Genomic DNA, 17649 nt, shown 5'->3' with positions numbered 1-17649 from the left:
GAATCGTACCCGTTTCGATGGTAAAAACAAAAAAACAAAACAAGCTCCTACATAACAATGACGCTATTGTTCCCAAATGGATTTTGATGATTCTGGTTGCGAAAATAATGCGAGGAATAGTATCATTTTGATGATGTGTTCATGGCTGGGCACACATAAAAAAAAAAAAGTGAAAAGTTTTCAGATCAGGTTTAGACTAGGGCCGTCAATCGATTAAAATATTTAATCGCAATTAATCGCATACTTCTCCAAAGTATGTAAGTAGGTAGGTAGGTACTTTATTAATAATTAAAATAAGGGGAAATTTCTGAGTTACAGCAGCAATGATAGATCAAGCACACAACAAGAATAAGAATAGAATAACAATAAATAAGATTAAAAATAGGCATTAGCGATAAATACTCGTAAATATTGCAAATTATGAAAACAATGCAAATGAATCGCACATTTTTGGATAAATGAGCTTGCTTTATGCAAATGTGTGTATATTTTTTTATTGGAAATCAATTAACAACACAAAACTATGACAAATATTGTCCAGGAAGCCTCACAGATTGGCTCTTAGTTTTGACAGAAAACACCACGGGTTCTAGAAAGTCCGAACTTTCTGTGTAATCGTAATATTTAATGCTAGATTGTAGGATATTTGTCTCATGTTGTGCTATGAAGGCTTCATCTGTTAACAAACACATCTTGTGTTGTTGATAATAATAATTATTATAATAATGAAGGTTATCTATATATAACACTTATCAAAACGAGTGCTCATTATGTGCTTTACAAGGCGGACATAAAAATAATAAAGGATAGAATCCAATGCCAGATACACGCACATTGCCATATAGATTTACAAATCATAAATCCCAACGTGGTCTCAAAACTACAAGTAGCCTACAGATCGGATCTAACAGGAAGTCACTTTTCATACAGCCAGCTGTCCTTTCTGCATCTGTCGGATTAAACTGTGATGTTTTTAGCCTGGATTATGACTGCAACTTCTTCGTATTTGATATGCGCACTCAGCTCTGATTGGTCAGTAGGCGGTGCCTTTATATGAGTTGATCTCTTATCTGGAACATAACCTGATCCGGAGCAGGTTAGTTGTTCAGCATCAGTTACCATGGCGATCTACCCCGGTAAGAAGTGAAGCACCATCGTAGGACTGAAAACCCTTAAGGGTTAACCCTGAAGTTACCTCGCTAACCACAAATCCTGCTTCATAGTACAGACCTCTGGACAAGAGGCGTTGTGCACCATAACATTGCCAACGGGTAGTTCCCGTGTGGTTGCTAATGATGTTGATAATAATAAATATATGGAGTAGGACACAAGCACAAAACACTGTTTCAATTCCCTTCTACTTTCTGATAGATTCCTGCAAGCGCATGTTGGTGCACGTAAGAACGTGTCACTGTGGTTACCTTGCATAAACATAAAGAAGTGATCTGTATGAACTCTATCAGTTCCCATAATGAGCAAATGGAATTCCTACTAAAATCACATATCTGCTTTCACGGTACACAGCTTTCACACCATGTCATGGAGAAAAAAAAAGGTGAAGCCATACAGGACAGCAGAGTGCTTCGAGGTAAACAGAATTCTCTTTCCGGGAAACATGAAGTGTCCCTCTAGGTTTTCCTATAGGCCAGATCACCATGGGAACATGGAGAGATGGTGCGGTCACGAATCGTGTTGTTCTTGTTGTTGCCTTCGATTAAACTGTGACTTTTCCATACTGCCACTGCAATCAGTTTGACCTGCAAGAGGCTCCTCCTTATACTACAAACACAGCCGCAGTCTTCAATTAAAGTGGACATATCATGGTCATTTTCAGCTTTGTAGTTATATTTTAGGTTTCTACATGTTTACATGATGTAATGTTCAAAAAAGACATTTTTTTTAATACTGTCCGTCTGAGTATTCACCCTCTGTCTGAAACGCTCCGTTTTAGTGCATTTCAACGGAATTGCAACTGAATTGCGTTGCTAGGCAACAGTTTGGGTCTATGTTTACTTCCTGTCAGCTGATGTCTGTCACATACACTGCAACAGGAAATACACACATTAACAAAATGTTTACGTTAAAAAACGTGTAATGGTCTAAATATTGTAGATTTGTGACATCACAAATGGACAGAAATCCTGACAGCTTGTTTCAAAGGCAGCGTTTCTGAATACGGGCTGTGTGTATTTCTCCATGGATTGAGCGTTTTGATACTTTAACAGTATTTATATATCACTGAAACTTGCTTTATAATATAAAAAACATGAAAATCTCAATTCTTACAATATGGGACCTTTAAAACACTTCATTCAAACTTGACAGAAACAAAATAAAACTCACCAAAACTGTCGTCGTTAGTCTTTCCAACAATCACCAACTCTGGTTTGGTCTAAATAAACTCTTATTTCACCGAGTTTGATGTGAAAATATACCGCTAAATAGCGGTCCACTTCCGTGTTTCGGTACGGTTGGCTTTCACACCTGATGCGAACCGTACCCTAGTCCACATGAACCATACTCCAGACCACCTTTTCAAGTGGACTCGAGTACGGATCGACAAACTGTCCCCGAGTACGGTACGGAGCGTTCACACTAATCAATCCAACTGGACTTTTTTGGACACAGTGTACTTGAATCCGGGCCCGGGTCCCTAATGTGAAAGCACCCTGAAACGCTCCGTTTTATCACCTGTCTCTTTAAGACCACCTCCTGATACTAATACTGAACAATTATTTTATAATTGCAAACTGAGAAGGGAAGAAATAAGTGTGAAAAGATGAATAAAATCAGAACGAGAACACTGTGAATGGGGACCGAGGATAAATCTAGTTCACAGGATGAAAAACATTTTTCCCATTACCCACGGCAACATTAAATCCTGCTGGAAACATTGGGATGAGTATATCATATAGACTCCAAATGGCTTTTCTCTTTCAGAAACTGGTGTATTTTTCCATCTGGGACCATATCATCACAGAGCTATATTACTTGATGTATAGACCCGGTTTATGATTGCCTCCCTGCAGCTCCTTAATAACGACCCTGAAGCTGTCACACCTCCGTCATCCCAGAGCCACTCACGGCAATAACATCCACAGATCGATCATCAGTCATCCAGCCCCTGTTACTTCTAGAAACAGGCAGGAATTCCCAGAGGGCTTTTTTTTACCGTCAGCAGAGATGGCCACTCTGCGCGTGACTGGCTGCGAATGCTGAAGTGTCACTATTTATCTTGCCCCTCGCAGGATACAAAAAAATATCAGTCCGTATAAAACATCAAGGTCCAGAAAGAGAACACTCCGAACTAGCTTGTAAATCACTCAGCAACACTGACAGGAACGCCACAGGCTCAGATAGATGATCATGAAAACACTTTTAATGATCCTTCCTTCGCCCCAAACTTCACTGCTGTTTCTATGGTTAGAAGAGCAGATCACCACAGCTTAACGGCCATGGTGTACTTTTATTTTTGACAACCTGATACATTATTCCCATGGGAACCTATAGACCAGGGGTCTCCAACACGTCGCTCGCAACCCGTTTCTGAGTCGCTCGCTAAAGGTTCAAAGAATATGTAAACAAATTTGATAAGACAAAGTCACTTGGTAAACCTAAATTTCTATCCAATCCAATTCACAGACATCCTTCTGACACAAACTGATTATTTGCCAATCAGCTGTCAATTAAACGAGTTACGCTGCTGCCAAGTTCGGTTACATCAGTGACGCCGTAACATTAGGAGACGTTAGCAGGCTAGTAAGCACACACCAGATTTGACAATGAATTTTCATGAAAGTGAATGACAAATGTATCTGTGTGTAGCCTACGATAGCTGCTCGGCGCGGTGACGACAAGACTGTTGAACCATTCCTTTAACATTCACAACTAGAAAGATTTTCAAGTATTTTCTGTGTAGTTTCTAGGGGTTCGGGAAAAAAATCGATTCACCTATATATATATATATACATATATATATATATATATATATATATTTTTTTTTTTTTTTTACGATTTTCAAATAGATTTTTGAATACCAGAATCGATTTATTTGCTTCATTTGAGTCTACGCAGAGGTAGAAGGAAGTTTCCACTTTTATTATTGTAGTCTGAGTAACGTGACGTCATATCCGTTCCGTATCCGTCAACCAAAACAAACCACAGCCGGCCGAAACGAGAAAGCAGAAAACGGAGGAGGGTCGGCGTGGATACGACCTGCACCCTCACATGTTAAATTCAATGTGGTAAACACTACACATCTAGTAAAGGATGGAAACACTTTGGGTTTCACACATTGACAGGAAAAGCAGACAGGAAACGTTATCGTATTGCGGTAAGGTGGCGGTCAAGCCGGCCATCGCTCTCATCTCCGTGGTCAAATGGGCCGACGCTACAACTGTAGAGCACCCATATACTGACATTTATGTTAAATGCATTCAAACGGCCCGGATGGAGCTGACCATGGATGGATAAAGAGAACAGAGCTGACGGGAGAGCTAGAGACCACCTTGGAGAAGTTAGAGGAAGTAGACACGTGGGACTACGTCTGGTTTTCAAAATAAAGTGTTAACAAGGGGAACTGTATATACAAAATACATCTATGGAAATAAGATTGATTTGATTATATTCACCAGAGGTATAAAACATTACATGTCGCTTATAAATTAAAAAGTAAATACCACTAATTTGTGATAGAAATGTCTTTATTCTTTTTCTTATTCGATTTTTAGGTTGCTAGAAAAAAAAAAAAAAAATTCCTGACAATGACTGATATATTTGACTTCAGGACATCTCTGACTACATACATGCTGAAAATCAAACATGTTTACTGTATCAATTTAAATATTTTCCTAAGTAAACGTCCCTAGAAGTGTATGATTCAACTTTCCCCTATGGTCTAGTGTTAAAAAATGTTAACAAAAATCGCAATAAATTGTAATATCGAATCGCAATACTTGAAAATCACAATACATATCAAATCGGCACCCAAGTATCGTGATAGTATCGAATCGGGAGATAGGTGTATCGTCACAGCCCTGGTAGTTTCTTTGGTGGTGATACCACTTCCCAGTGCACCTCCATACTATATAAAATACTGTTGTGACCACAAATAGGATTTTTTCAATGAAAGTAAGAAAGTTTGTGTCTGTTTATGGTGGAAGACATTTGTTGTTTGACTCAAAATAAATCAAATCCACCTGCACACAGTTCAGGAAAGGCAGCCATTTGAAACAATTTATGCTCTCACTGGGAGTCAAATGTGACTGAGGTGAAAGAGATTGGATTACGGCTTGGCGCCGCAGAGCACTACCCCATGTCCCTGTGGGATGTACAAGCGGCTGCATGTTGTGTTAAGTAAATAAAATACAGTTTGGGAAGATCAACATACTGAGCTGATTTATAGGCCTGGAACTGCCCGAGCGAGAGAAAGAAAAGACGGAGCCGTCACTTTTCCTCTGTGATGCCGCATGTATGTTTCATAAGTCTCTCCTCTCCCTCTCTGTTTTCTTACACTTCTAACAGCCCTCACATATCCAGAGAGAGAAGGAAGTGACAAGCTCGGCTCAGCGGTAATTGGCCAGCTCGCAGATGACACGGCAGATAGACACGGGGGGGGAGACAGACGGGAAGAGAAGCTGCTCTATATTAAACAAAGGTACACCCGCAACGTGGTGCTACCTGCCCCGTGTACAGATTCTTCCTCTGCATGATTCAAAGGGCCTGAGACGACATTGTTCAGAGAGAATAATGGATTAGTATTACTACGAGGCTTTGATGAAACAGATAAAGGAAAGCCGCGACATAGCTTTACATTTAATGAGCCATGACCAGCTTCAGAGGGGGAGAAACATCTCTCTTGTATATACTCGGATGCAAACTTGGACAAAGCGTGCTATTGTGTTTGTTCTTTGGGTGCAGTTCTACGTTTGCGAGCTTTGCAGCGTTGGGTATGGGACCCGGGGTGATGAAAAACAATACTCAATATTGAGTATAATAATACTCCTATTTTTGTGCCAAGGATCTTTGCCACGGTTGAGTTTGTGTGCAGGTATTTTTTTCCACCCAATTCGCCTCTCTGTATTTGGCTTTATTCAACGCCATCATTCCCTTAATACTTAAAGGTCCCATGTCGTGCTCATTTTCAGGTTAATACTTGTATTTTATGTTTCTACTAGAACATGTTTACATGCTGTTGTGTTAAAAAAAAACTTTATTTTCCTCGTACTGTCTGCCTGAATATACCTGTATTCATCCTCTGTCTGAAATGCTCCGTTTTAGTGCGTTGCAACTGAATTGTGCCGCTAGGTAACAGCTTGGGTCCATGTTTTACTTCCTGTCAGCTGATGTCGTTAACATAAACTGCAAAAAGAAATAAACTAGGACACGTTTAGAACGTTTACGTTTAAAACCGCATAATGGTTTAAATATCGTATATTTGTGACATCAAAAATGGACAGAAATCCTGACGGCTTGATTCAAACACACAATTTCTGAATACGGGCTGTGTGTGTTTCTCCGTATATTGAGCGTTTTGATAGTTTAACAGTATTTATAAAGCACTTAAACCTGCTTAATAATATAAAAGACATGAAAAGCGCACTTTTTACAATATGGGACCTTTAATAAGTTTTCCCAGTGATGTGCACAGGTGTGTCTTTCTAAAATACATCAGTTAATCAAATTTTCAGTTTAGATGATGGCCCAATGAGACAGAATGCGTCTAAGCTCAAATTTAAAAATTTAAAAATGTCCATAGTGAGGCTTTAATTCTGACTATTTATCCATTCAAAATCATGGAGGATACTGAAGCTATCTGTAAAACTGCATTAATTGTTTGTTTCTTTGCCAGTTGGGGGCAGCTGAACCAACACTGACAAATGATAACCGTATAAAAATGTATATGGTGAACATGTTAGTCAACAATTGCTCATTTGCACATCAAACGAACACAGAACGACATTCATTGTGAGTCCAATGGGTCCAATACATCAGACCGGCAATACGTCGTCCAGATGGGCTCTCATGACCACGCCCCCTTTTGGGGGAAAACCAACCCTGTGTCCCTCATAGACGGTAACAGAGTAAACAGAAGAAGTTGAAACATGTCTCCAAACTTCTACTTTAAACAAACCGGTAATAGTAATAACGCTAATGGCTAAATGATGCTGGTGACAGTGACTAGCATGGCTAGCTAATGTTAGTTTGAGTGGGAGGCAGCTGCAGTGATACAGTCATACGTTAACGTCATAGCAGCATCGGACTGTCGTTTCCAACTAAATCTCAGCCTACAGATCAAACAGTTGGCTGTTAACACGTTGGTAATTTGCAGACAACACTAAAGCCTAACGGGTTTCAATCAAATATGTAGAGATGTCTGGATAAGCAATATTCATATTCATATATTACTCATATGTGCCGGTCCGATGTACAGTATATATACTTTTATTTTAGCTCTGTTTTGTTCTCCACCAGCTCCTGGGGGAAATATTTCCCTCTTTAACCTCTAAATGCTGCACTATGTTTACCTAACTTCGGTGTGTCAGCTGTTTGGTTCCGGGCTGTATAGTGGTACTGTAGTATACAGACGGTATTTAGAGCTTCTTAGGATAGTAGTACCACAATACGTGGCTGAATTTAATATTTGCCAGTGATCCAGTGAAAGGGGACTCATTTTTTCAGTGCTTATGCACATCCATTTGGGTATCCGTAGTGCATACCACACACAAGCTGTGAAATAAGACAACCCAGTCAGTTTTTTTATGGGCTGCCTGGATCAGAAAACATGTGATTCAACAAGCCAATTTAGATTTTTCGCCCCTTCCTTTGTCACATGCGGGCCCATTAGAATATAAATGCAAACATATTAAGCCTCTACCACATCATTTGAAAGATTCTATAACAATTCTATACATAGGGTCTTTAAATATCACTCTAAGTGTCACTGTAGTCTCCACAGAGGAGATGAAGGGAGCCAGAACAAGCTAGAAAGCCAGGGGGACTATATTCGAGATAAGATAATTAGGTCTATAGTGTATATCGCCAGCACACATGAATCTTGGGACTGTGCGGGATGACTGTGTGCACCTCTGCTTCGGCAACGAAGCAGCTTGTTAGCATTGTGGCCAACAGATATCAGTAGCTGCAGGCTAACTCATTAGCACGAGGATAACATAGTGAGGTTGAAAATTAATGTAAAATATTCTTCAAATAAATTGGACTAAAAGCCTTTTTAACTCATTTCATGTCATCATACTTAGCTGTAATACTGTACTACCGTTCCATATCACGGTTTCAGACAACCAATATAAACTGTGAGCATCAGCCCATTTGCTGTCTTTGGCTGAGCTGCGCCCCCCGCCGGACCTGGAAGATCCACCTCCATTACTGGTCAGCTACAATAGCAACTAACGGCGTATTCACACTGAGAACGTCAGTCACTAGATTGACATGTCGGGTGTTCACACCAGCTGCGTGTCTGCTGTGTTTCTGCTGCTGCCCTTTCTTTCTACATAGAGTTTGCCTTTCATAAAGGCCATTTCATTTCATTATAAATATCATTTATATTTATTTTAGACAGAGAAAGGTTAAGAAACGTGTGGTAATTTGTAAATAATAGTAATAATCCACAATTAAAACCCAGTACTATATTCATTCATGGAGCTCTCTAAGTCACTGTATGTTCTAGAACACTGTCCTGCAAATATTTCAGAATAAAAGCCTCGTGTTAAGAAAATAAAGGATACTCATCCCGACTGAAAACTGCCCAGACTCACTACCACAGTAGTGCACTGCGGGGACACTAACTCCCTCATATGACGTAATATAACGCAATATAAACGATGTAAAAAAACGTCAATAACAAAACCTTTGTTCACACAACACCATAATTATAAAATTTCTATATTAACTTTTCAACGTATAATTTCCATTAAATAATAACATCTCAGCAGGGGGCGCCACACAGCTTGAGTATCAGTACCCATTTGAGTTCTCGGCGTCTGCCCTGATGTGGCGTTGATATAGTGATAGGGGTGTGTCTCCGTCAGGACCTCCCAAGAGGAGGGTGGACATCTGCTGCCTCCGAGGTCCTGTCACATGAAATTACAGACTTAATCAAGTCCTCTCCATCTCCTTCTGCCCTTCTCCACCTCCTCCCTCTCTATGTGACTCTCTCTCTCTCTCTCTCTCTCTCTCTCTCTCTCTCCCCCTCTTCCCTCTGTATCTTACTCTTTCTGCTCCCTCTTCCTGTACACCCTCCTTTTTGTTCAGTCCTATACATCACATGTGTGTTTTTTTTTCTCCTCGCTCTTTTCTCCTTGACTTTCCTTGTTAGCCTCTCTCACCACCACCTCCTCCTCCCCCCTCTTCTCTCCTCTCCTCCCCTGCCTCTAGGTCACAAGGAGCTGATCCAGCCTCCTGTCCCTGAGTCTTAGTTAAACTTCAGAGTTATGTCAGCCGGGCCTGCAGCAGAGCTGTACCAAAGCCCCGGGGATCCAGTGACCTTACCAGCGCACGGGGGGGAGGAAATGCAAGATATACTGTAGTTTATCGGACAAGGTGTATCTGAAGAAGCACAGAGAGGACGAAGGAAAGGGAGGTATTAAGAGTCTACAGAATGTCTGTATGTTACGCTGAATATTCATTTTAAATTGTAAAAAAAGGACAATTTTCACGACAATGGTCTTATTGTAGTTTGGTTTGTTGACTAGAACAAATAATTACAAATACTTAATGTACAATAATTGCAATACATCTACTGATGTAGATAGGCAGCATTATTAAGCAATGCATGCTGTAATTGTCATTTTGCTCCTAAATGGGCATTCAGATACAATATGATTGGGGCCGTCAAAGTTAACGTGCTAATAGCGCAAATTCGTTTTAACGCCACTGATCTCTTTAATGCATCAACAAAACTTTTAGGTTGTAGCGGGCTCAGTCTTCCAAATAGAGTCATGATACTGGTATCATATGAAAATACAAAACCTAAGGAATCCATTGGTACCAACCAGGTCATGCTAGCTTGTCGCAAAGGAGGCAAAATAACGCTCCAAACTTACACTCGATTTTGGCGAGGAAAAACTGGCATGGCAATTTTCAAAGGGGTTGAGCATATTTTTTTTTTAAAATTGATTTCCAATAATAAATATATACATACATTTGCATAAAGCAAGCATATTTGAGTATTAAATACTTGTAAAAAATCTCCCTTTAAAGTACATTTTGAACAGATAAAAAATGTGCAATTAATTGCGATTAACTATGGACAATAATGCCATTAATCACGATCAAATATTTTAATCGATTGGCAGCCCTTAATACAATTTTTTTTTCCAGCAAATTTATTCACATCGATCAAAAACTGATCTGTGTGGATGTGTGCGACCCATTTTTCTCTTGCTATTTGTCATCCGCTTCGATTGATATCAGCCGTTTAAATGGGCGTTATCACCTGTCATCAGCCTCATCAATATCGGTTAGAAGGGGCCTGCTACACCTGTAGTTATTATCACTGGAGCAAAGGAGGAAGTCAGGTGAAGTAGTATAAAGAACGACAGTCTGCATCATAGGTTGATGGTTGGGTCAAACAAACACAGGGCTTCTACCCAGGAGGCCACTGTTTTTGTCCTGTGTGAAACCAAAAGTCAATGTTGACTTATTTTACTGTATTTTTTTAAGCCTGTCTCAAGGGAAGATGTATAAATACCACAACATAACATGGACATTTTGCGTGTCATGAGTGCACATTTTAGCGTTTTCATGTGTGATTTGTACATCACACAAACGTCTACTGGTTTAGTTTTATGCAAGAAAAACACTTAGTTAGGTTAAGGGATAGTCATGGTTGGGCTTAAAAAAAGTAAGTATACTAAGTAAAACACATACTGAAGCAACGTAACACAACTACAGAGAACACGTCACCAACATCAACAAAAAGCATGTGACAATCGTCATGTGACAATCGTCACTAATGTAACTTACAAAACAAAACACCGGTGGGTGCTACGCTTCCGCAATGGCGTCATCGATCAGGAGGGCGTTATCTGCTGTAAACGCCATATGAGCGCAGTGCAGAGCGGCAGCCATGAGCTAGCCAGTGGGGCACGCTCATATGCACTAACATGCCCTAAAAGGCATACGCAGCCGGCCCGACTATGTCAACAAAGCATGGAGAAGCTCAGAATACAACACACACAGGGGGAGAGGGACTTCATTCTCTGCTCAGGTAGACATTACTCCTCTATATTTTTTGTTTTCTGATATATTAATGCTCTGGATATCGTATGGAGCCCCTTTAACTAATGCTACGTGCATAACTTACATAACAAACGTACTTATTTTAACCCAAGCCATGATCTTTTCCTAAACCTAACCAAGTCATTTTGTTGCCTTAACCTAAAGTGGTTAAGTTAAGTTAAGTTTCACTTTCACTTTAACAACGTGAAAGGTGCAGTTTGGCCCGTCATTAGAATGGTAGTGATATCCACTGATAACGCCCATTCAATTGGCTAACACATTCAAAAAGGATGGCAATGTTCCCCAAAGAAATATCTGCTTTAAACCATCCACAACATCCTTATCTGCAGTCTTCAAAATGTACAATTGTGTTATTAAATATGCCAGTGGCACCTCAAACCTCTCTACTCATTTAAAAAGACAACGTGTGCGCTGACAGTTTCTGAAGTGAGCTGAAGTTTAACTGAAAGGAGCAGTCAACACAAGGGAAATGAATAAAGAATACTAATTGATTTATTTTAGTCACACATCATTAAAAAAGTAAAAATATTAAATTCTTATTGTAGCTGAATCGAATCGTATTAAATTGATCTATATCTGCATACAGATACTGTCTGAGAGGGTAAAACACACACGCGTAGCCAGCAAAGTGTGCACACTGTGTGTTTGTGTGTGTGTGTGTGTGTGTGTGTGTGTGTGTGTGCATTTGTGCTTTCGACGGAAAATTCACCACTGTTTGCATCCACTTATGTCTCTGATTTGACTTTGTTATGGGACTATTATGGGATCCCCTTGATGTTCTGGTGGTCTTGTGGTTACCATACAACCGCAACGTCCCCGGTATGATTCTAGCTGGTATGTAGACCACTGCATGTCATACCACTTCCTGTCTCCCGCGTCTGTATCTACACTGTCGCTATCTAGGCAACAAATATATCTTAAAAGCAATGAGTCACCACAAAAATGATTTGTGCTTCCTCCTAATGCATCACCAATAAAAACTGTCACAATGATATAGTTTTTGGTTTCCATTTAATAATTAGTGGAAACGGATGTACAAATCATCTATTAATATCCAAATGTCTCTTTTATTGACAGAAAAGTGGCATTTTTTTGTGTTTGTAATATCTTCACTGAGAAAATATATACCCTGTGATGCAACGCAGTCGCAGAGCAAGTCAATCTTTTCCTAAACCTAACTAAGTAGTTTGTTGCCTAAGCCTAACAAAGTCAATCTTTTTCTAAACCTAACTAAGTAGTTTGTTGCCTAAGCCTTACCAAGTCAATATTTTTGTCAACCTAACTAAGTAGTTTGTTGCCTAAGCCTAACCAAGTTGATCTTTCCCTAAACCTAACTAAGTAGTTTGTTGCCTAAGCCTAACCAAGTCAATCTTTTTCTAAACCTAACTAAGTAGTTTGTTGCCTAAGCCTAACCAAGTTGATCTTTTCCTAAACCTAACTAAGTAGTTTGTTGCCTAAGCCTAACCAAGTTGATCTTTTCCTAAACCTAACTAAGTAGTTTGTTGCCTAAGCCTAACCAAGTCAGTCTGTTCCCAAACCTAACTAAGTAGTTTTATTTTGAAAAGACTGGAGTGGAAATTGACACGTGCGTCTCGTGTTTCTGGACATTCAGAGGAAAACGCATGAAAAATACGTTGTTGAAAGTCATGCTGAGCGTCACGGGAAAAAAAAGGGAAATTTGTGTCTATGTACACGAATCAAATAGATTAAATTTTTGTGACTATTTCAAGAACTGCCGTGAGACTGTGTTGTGTAATGCCATCAGAAGGTCTTGAACGTTCCCTACCTCATCTCAAGCCCATACTGTGAACTTCAGCCTCACAAGCTCATGCTCACCACTGACGCCTTTTCTCTAAACACCACGGCTGTTCTACAGTGTGTCACATTCATGAATTTTAATGCTTACAAAAGTTTCATTAGTTCAAGTCTACGCACAAAGCACTGAGTCCAACCTGACATATTTGTTATAGCACTCGTTTCTGACATTACTATGTCAGTGCAAAACAACCGATTTGTGTGTGTGTGTGTGTGTGTGTGTGTCTGTGAGAAACCACTGAAATACGAATTTAAATGCATGTTTGAAACATGAAACAAATCTATTTGTATGTGGTTTCTTCTTTTTTTAATACCATACAGTACCAGTAGAAGTGGTAGAGTTTATTATTATATCCACTACACTGAGGATAACATCCCTTGAAGCTCAGCGAAATAATGAAAAACCCAACGATTGAATGTGACCTTATTGCAAAAAAATCACAGAAAAAAACAGGCAAAGACTGTGACTGAAGAATGTGCTGCACAAATGCAGCTATGAGGTCCACACTAGCACACACATGGACACACACACAAATGCCGCTCTCACTATTTTGCAACGACTACAATGAACTGCCGCCATCCCCCTCCGAGGAAAAACCCATCACAATTCTGCTAATCCCTTCCCCAATCAACCCCGATGTGAGTGTCAACCCCTGATAAGACCCTTAACCAACCACTACACATACGCACACAAAACACACAGTCAGTCTCAGTCACGACCCGTGCTCCCACTCACCCATGGCAAAGAACGGGATCCCCAGCAGCGTCGAGTTGAACTTCCCGTCCGATATAAAGAAGATCCCTGCGGCCGTCACGTTGGCGATGCAGATGGTCAACACGCCCAGCAGGCCCAGGAACGGCTTCCCCCTCAGGCAGTCCCGCATGGAGCTGGAGATGGTGGCGGCCAGGAGCACCAGCACCAGGCTGACCAACACCTCCCCCTTGGCCAGCACGCCCGTCTGGTGGAAGTCCCGCCACAGGCTGAAGGAGGTGAGCGACTGGATGTGGAGCTGGTCGGGCGCGTGGGGCGCCTCGGCCGTGGACAGCCGGTTGACCAGCGCGCAGAACTCGTTCTCCCAGCGTTCGGCGATGGCATCCTGAACCACGGGTCCATGGTTGCGGAGGTAGTAGGTGATCTGGACGGCGCGGGCGAACTTGACTTGCTGGTCGCGGCTGTTGGGCGAGAACGACACGCCGCCCAGCTGGTGGCCGATGAAGGACACACGGCCATCCTGTAGGGGGGATTTACAGATATCTGACATTAGCTCACAAAAATACATCATCCAATCTGTTTTAAATGCTCCACGCCATTGGACTCGCAACCATTTATGTTGGCAACAGCAAACCAGCTATTGGGGGAGCATTCAGATGTACAATATACTGGAAAGTTCCAGCCCACACGGAGCAGTGCAGCAGCAGTTCTCAGTGTTGATTTACCATTTAACTCTCCATGCAGCTGTGGACAGAGCTGGTAGTGAAGGTTGATGTGCTGCTCCATTGTAATGGCTAAATTCATTTAATCATTCAAGACATCACAGTGGCAAGGGTTTGGAGATAATGTGATTGTGCAATAAGAATTGTGCAGAGCAGCTGGGGAAATACAAGTGGGTCTGTCAGTCTGCCAGGAAGAAATACAGAACTGAGGTCACTGCTGGCACAACCTTTCTCATATTGAAGTTGCCAAGGTAACATTGTTATATGCCACAAGTTACAGTATTTCACTTTTAGAAGTAGCCTGTCAGCAGCAGTAAAAAAAGAAAAGAGCTGAGGAAGACGGTGACCAAAAGTCTGACATAAATTGGGTATCACTGTAAAGCTCAGACTCTTGTGGATCCAATGAGTCCAATTGTTGTTCAGTTGTGATAATGTTTGTCTCCATAGCAGCTATTTCATTGTAGTCACTGTATAAAATGACCTGTGGTGACCTCTAGGATAATAACAGCCTCTTGAAACTTTACAGCCACAAACTAGCGACCTAGAGCATTCAGAGGATGGATGGCTTTCATAGCTAGACTGACAATAAGGGGGTTTCTGAGTGTTTACACAACAGAAGTGCTCGCCATCCAATTGCCAAAAAAATGCAATTTTTGCAGAAATCTCTAAATGTCAAAACTTTTTGATACCAAATCACAGCATGGCTTTTTTATGGTGGTCCTCAAGGTCTGGGTGTCTTAATGTTCATAATATTTTGGAGGGATTATTGATCATTTTTATCATTCATGTTTATTTCTGTCTTTAGTTATGACTAGAACAATTTGACATGCTGCATCTCAAATTAATCTTCAGGTTCCCAGCTTTCAGATGATGTACACCACTTCTATGTGACATCTACTGTTGACCTGCCGCCTCCCCCTAGAGACCCTCTGTACCCCTCTAAAAAAAAAGACAAAACGGGTCTATTGTGGGTCTCAGAGGGTTAAAACAGTTTCTCACTTCCCTTGTTAAATGGACTGGGTAAATATGTATTATGTCACACACACAGCATTGTGATGTGAATTTGAACTCCTGCATGGCACCGCTTTATTGTTTTTAACCAGAACAATGTCAACGTTAATTTGCAGCTTATTGTAGATATGATTTATCTTGTTATGAACACAATAATCCAGCACAATCAAACAGCCGCAGTATGCTGTTTCACAGCGGGGGAGCGTGATATAAATCTCACGCTTCTAGATAAATAAATCCCAGCAATTGTTCGCCTCAGTTTCTGTAAACAATTTACTGCAGCGAGGGGGGACAAAATGGATGAGTTATTCTGCGATGGCATTATGTGGGCAGCAGGATGAATTAGTGGTGGTGGACGCTGCACCTTAAAGTCACATAATTGATAACATTCATAAGTCAACAGCCAGGTTCTTCCTTTTAGAGCCAGACAATCTGTAACTGACCACCTCTAATATATCAATTTATCAGGCAAGATCAAGGCACATTATTTCTGTACTACCCTCAAAATACTCCCCACTCAGTGCTTAAAATTTGTCATTTTGTGACAGCGTACAAGTGTGTATATGTAATGTAATCACTCAGTAATTGCTAAGGGAACTCCGAAAGCTTTAGCTCTAATTTCACTTGTGTAATTGCACAAAGCTCAAATTAATCTGTCTTTCCAACTTCACTAAAGCTTTTCAAATGAATCTCAATAGTTACAAACACACTTATCTATAAACTTCTGCAGCCCGCACTGAGCCAACACATGCTCAGACTGTGTGCAGTGCTGAAACACATGTGCAGTCACATAGTGAACTAGAAGTCTCCCCCCCCCCCTGGATTGCCACCAAAAACTAATGGATTGTTCATTGTGCCACACCCCACCCCTCCAAAAAATTTCATTCAGATCCATCGCGGACTTTTGCAGTAATCCTGCTAATGGACAAACCAACAAACCAACAATGTGCCTTTTGGCACCGCAATAATACATTTAAAGTGTTTTGTCAGCTCCCATAGGCCTACACTACGGATCTCACGATACCAGAAATATAGTAATACATACCAATACCAGTGAAATTCCACGATTCTCTATACCAATTCAATACCACTGTAAAAAAGAAAAGTAAAACAATAAATCCATGTACTTCAACATTTGCATACTGGCTTTTGTTAGGAAGTTTAACAGGTCATAATTCCCTCATAATTGTCTATTTTATATCGCTGTGAAAACATCTCCTTCAAACAACTGGATTTATTCAAGTTGCTCGACAAAAACTAAATTTTACAAGATTACATTTGAACATATCATCATAACGTTAGAATTTACCTTCCAATACTCATTTTTACTGAATAGAGCCTGAACATATCATAATGCTTTAACGTTAGCTGTTAGCTCTGTGAAGGACTGTGCTGCCTACTGGCTACTAACAGCTAACGTCAACTAGCTTTTGCCCTTCCGATTTCAACCAAGACCCCCAGGATGAGCGCCGGGCTTTGATGCAAATTTTCTTAGTGGCCAAACGTGACGCCTGTCCATCACGTGATGCCATTGAGCCCAAAAATACTTTTTCCTCTGTACTTACATTGGGAAAGAGACGTTTGTAACTCAGCGGAATTTTTTTTTTTTTGAGGTAAATCAATTTCGCAGTACAAACACTTGATTAGCCCTTATTTAACTACTAAGGCGGGGTTAAAGGAAACGCTACTGCACCTGATCTATGGGTCCAATTGATGCGGAACATTGTCAGAAGACCTGGGTACGTTATGCGGAAGATCGCCGGATGATCTGGGTACTTTATGCGGAAGATCGCTGGATGATCCGGGTACTTTATCACGTTTACATATGTATAATGTAAATATGTGTGTTTATGTGTGTGTTTATTTAGTGTGTGGTCGAGTGACAGAGAGAGAGATGCGCTACAAGCAGATCAGCTGTTTGACGATTGAAGAAATGAACAGAAATTAGTAATTCTCTTCATTTTGTATTACCGGTATGTTTTACAGTTGTGATGTCTCGAGGATAGGCTGACCAGGTGTCCCACTTTACGAGGTGACTGCACAGCATTTTTACCCCTTGTCCCATGGCCCACATATTGAGATGATGTCCAACATTTTCATTGGCTCTAGTTTTTCAAAAGTCAAACCGCT

The 17649-nt window shown here is 40.7% G+C and overlaps 1 protein-coding gene across 1 annotated transcript in view; it reads right to left on the bottom strand.

Moving 5' to 3' along the window:
• ptchd4 (patched domain containing 4) overlaps positions 1 to 17649 on the bottom strand; it is a 68625-nt gene that overhangs the window by 32982 nt on the left and 17994 nt on the right. The window contains exon 2 of the mRNA XM_037751481.1: positions 13811 to 14306. Coding sequence (XP_037607409.1) covers positions 13811 to 14306 — 496 coding nt within the window. The remainder of the gene's footprint in view (positions 1 to 13810; positions 14307 to 17649) is intronic.

The sequence above is a fragment of the Sebastes umbrosus genome, chromosome 18 (assembly GCF_015220745.1).
Source record: "Sebastes umbrosus isolate fSebUmb1 chromosome 18, fSebUmb1.pri, whole genome shotgun sequence".
In the NCBI taxonomy this organism is placed as follows: Eukaryota; Metazoa; Chordata; class Actinopteri; order Perciformes; family Sebastidae; genus Sebastes; species Sebastes umbrosus.
The sequence above is the reverse complement of the archived record's forward strand: the minus strand, read 5'-3'. Positions and strand labels throughout refer to the sequence as shown.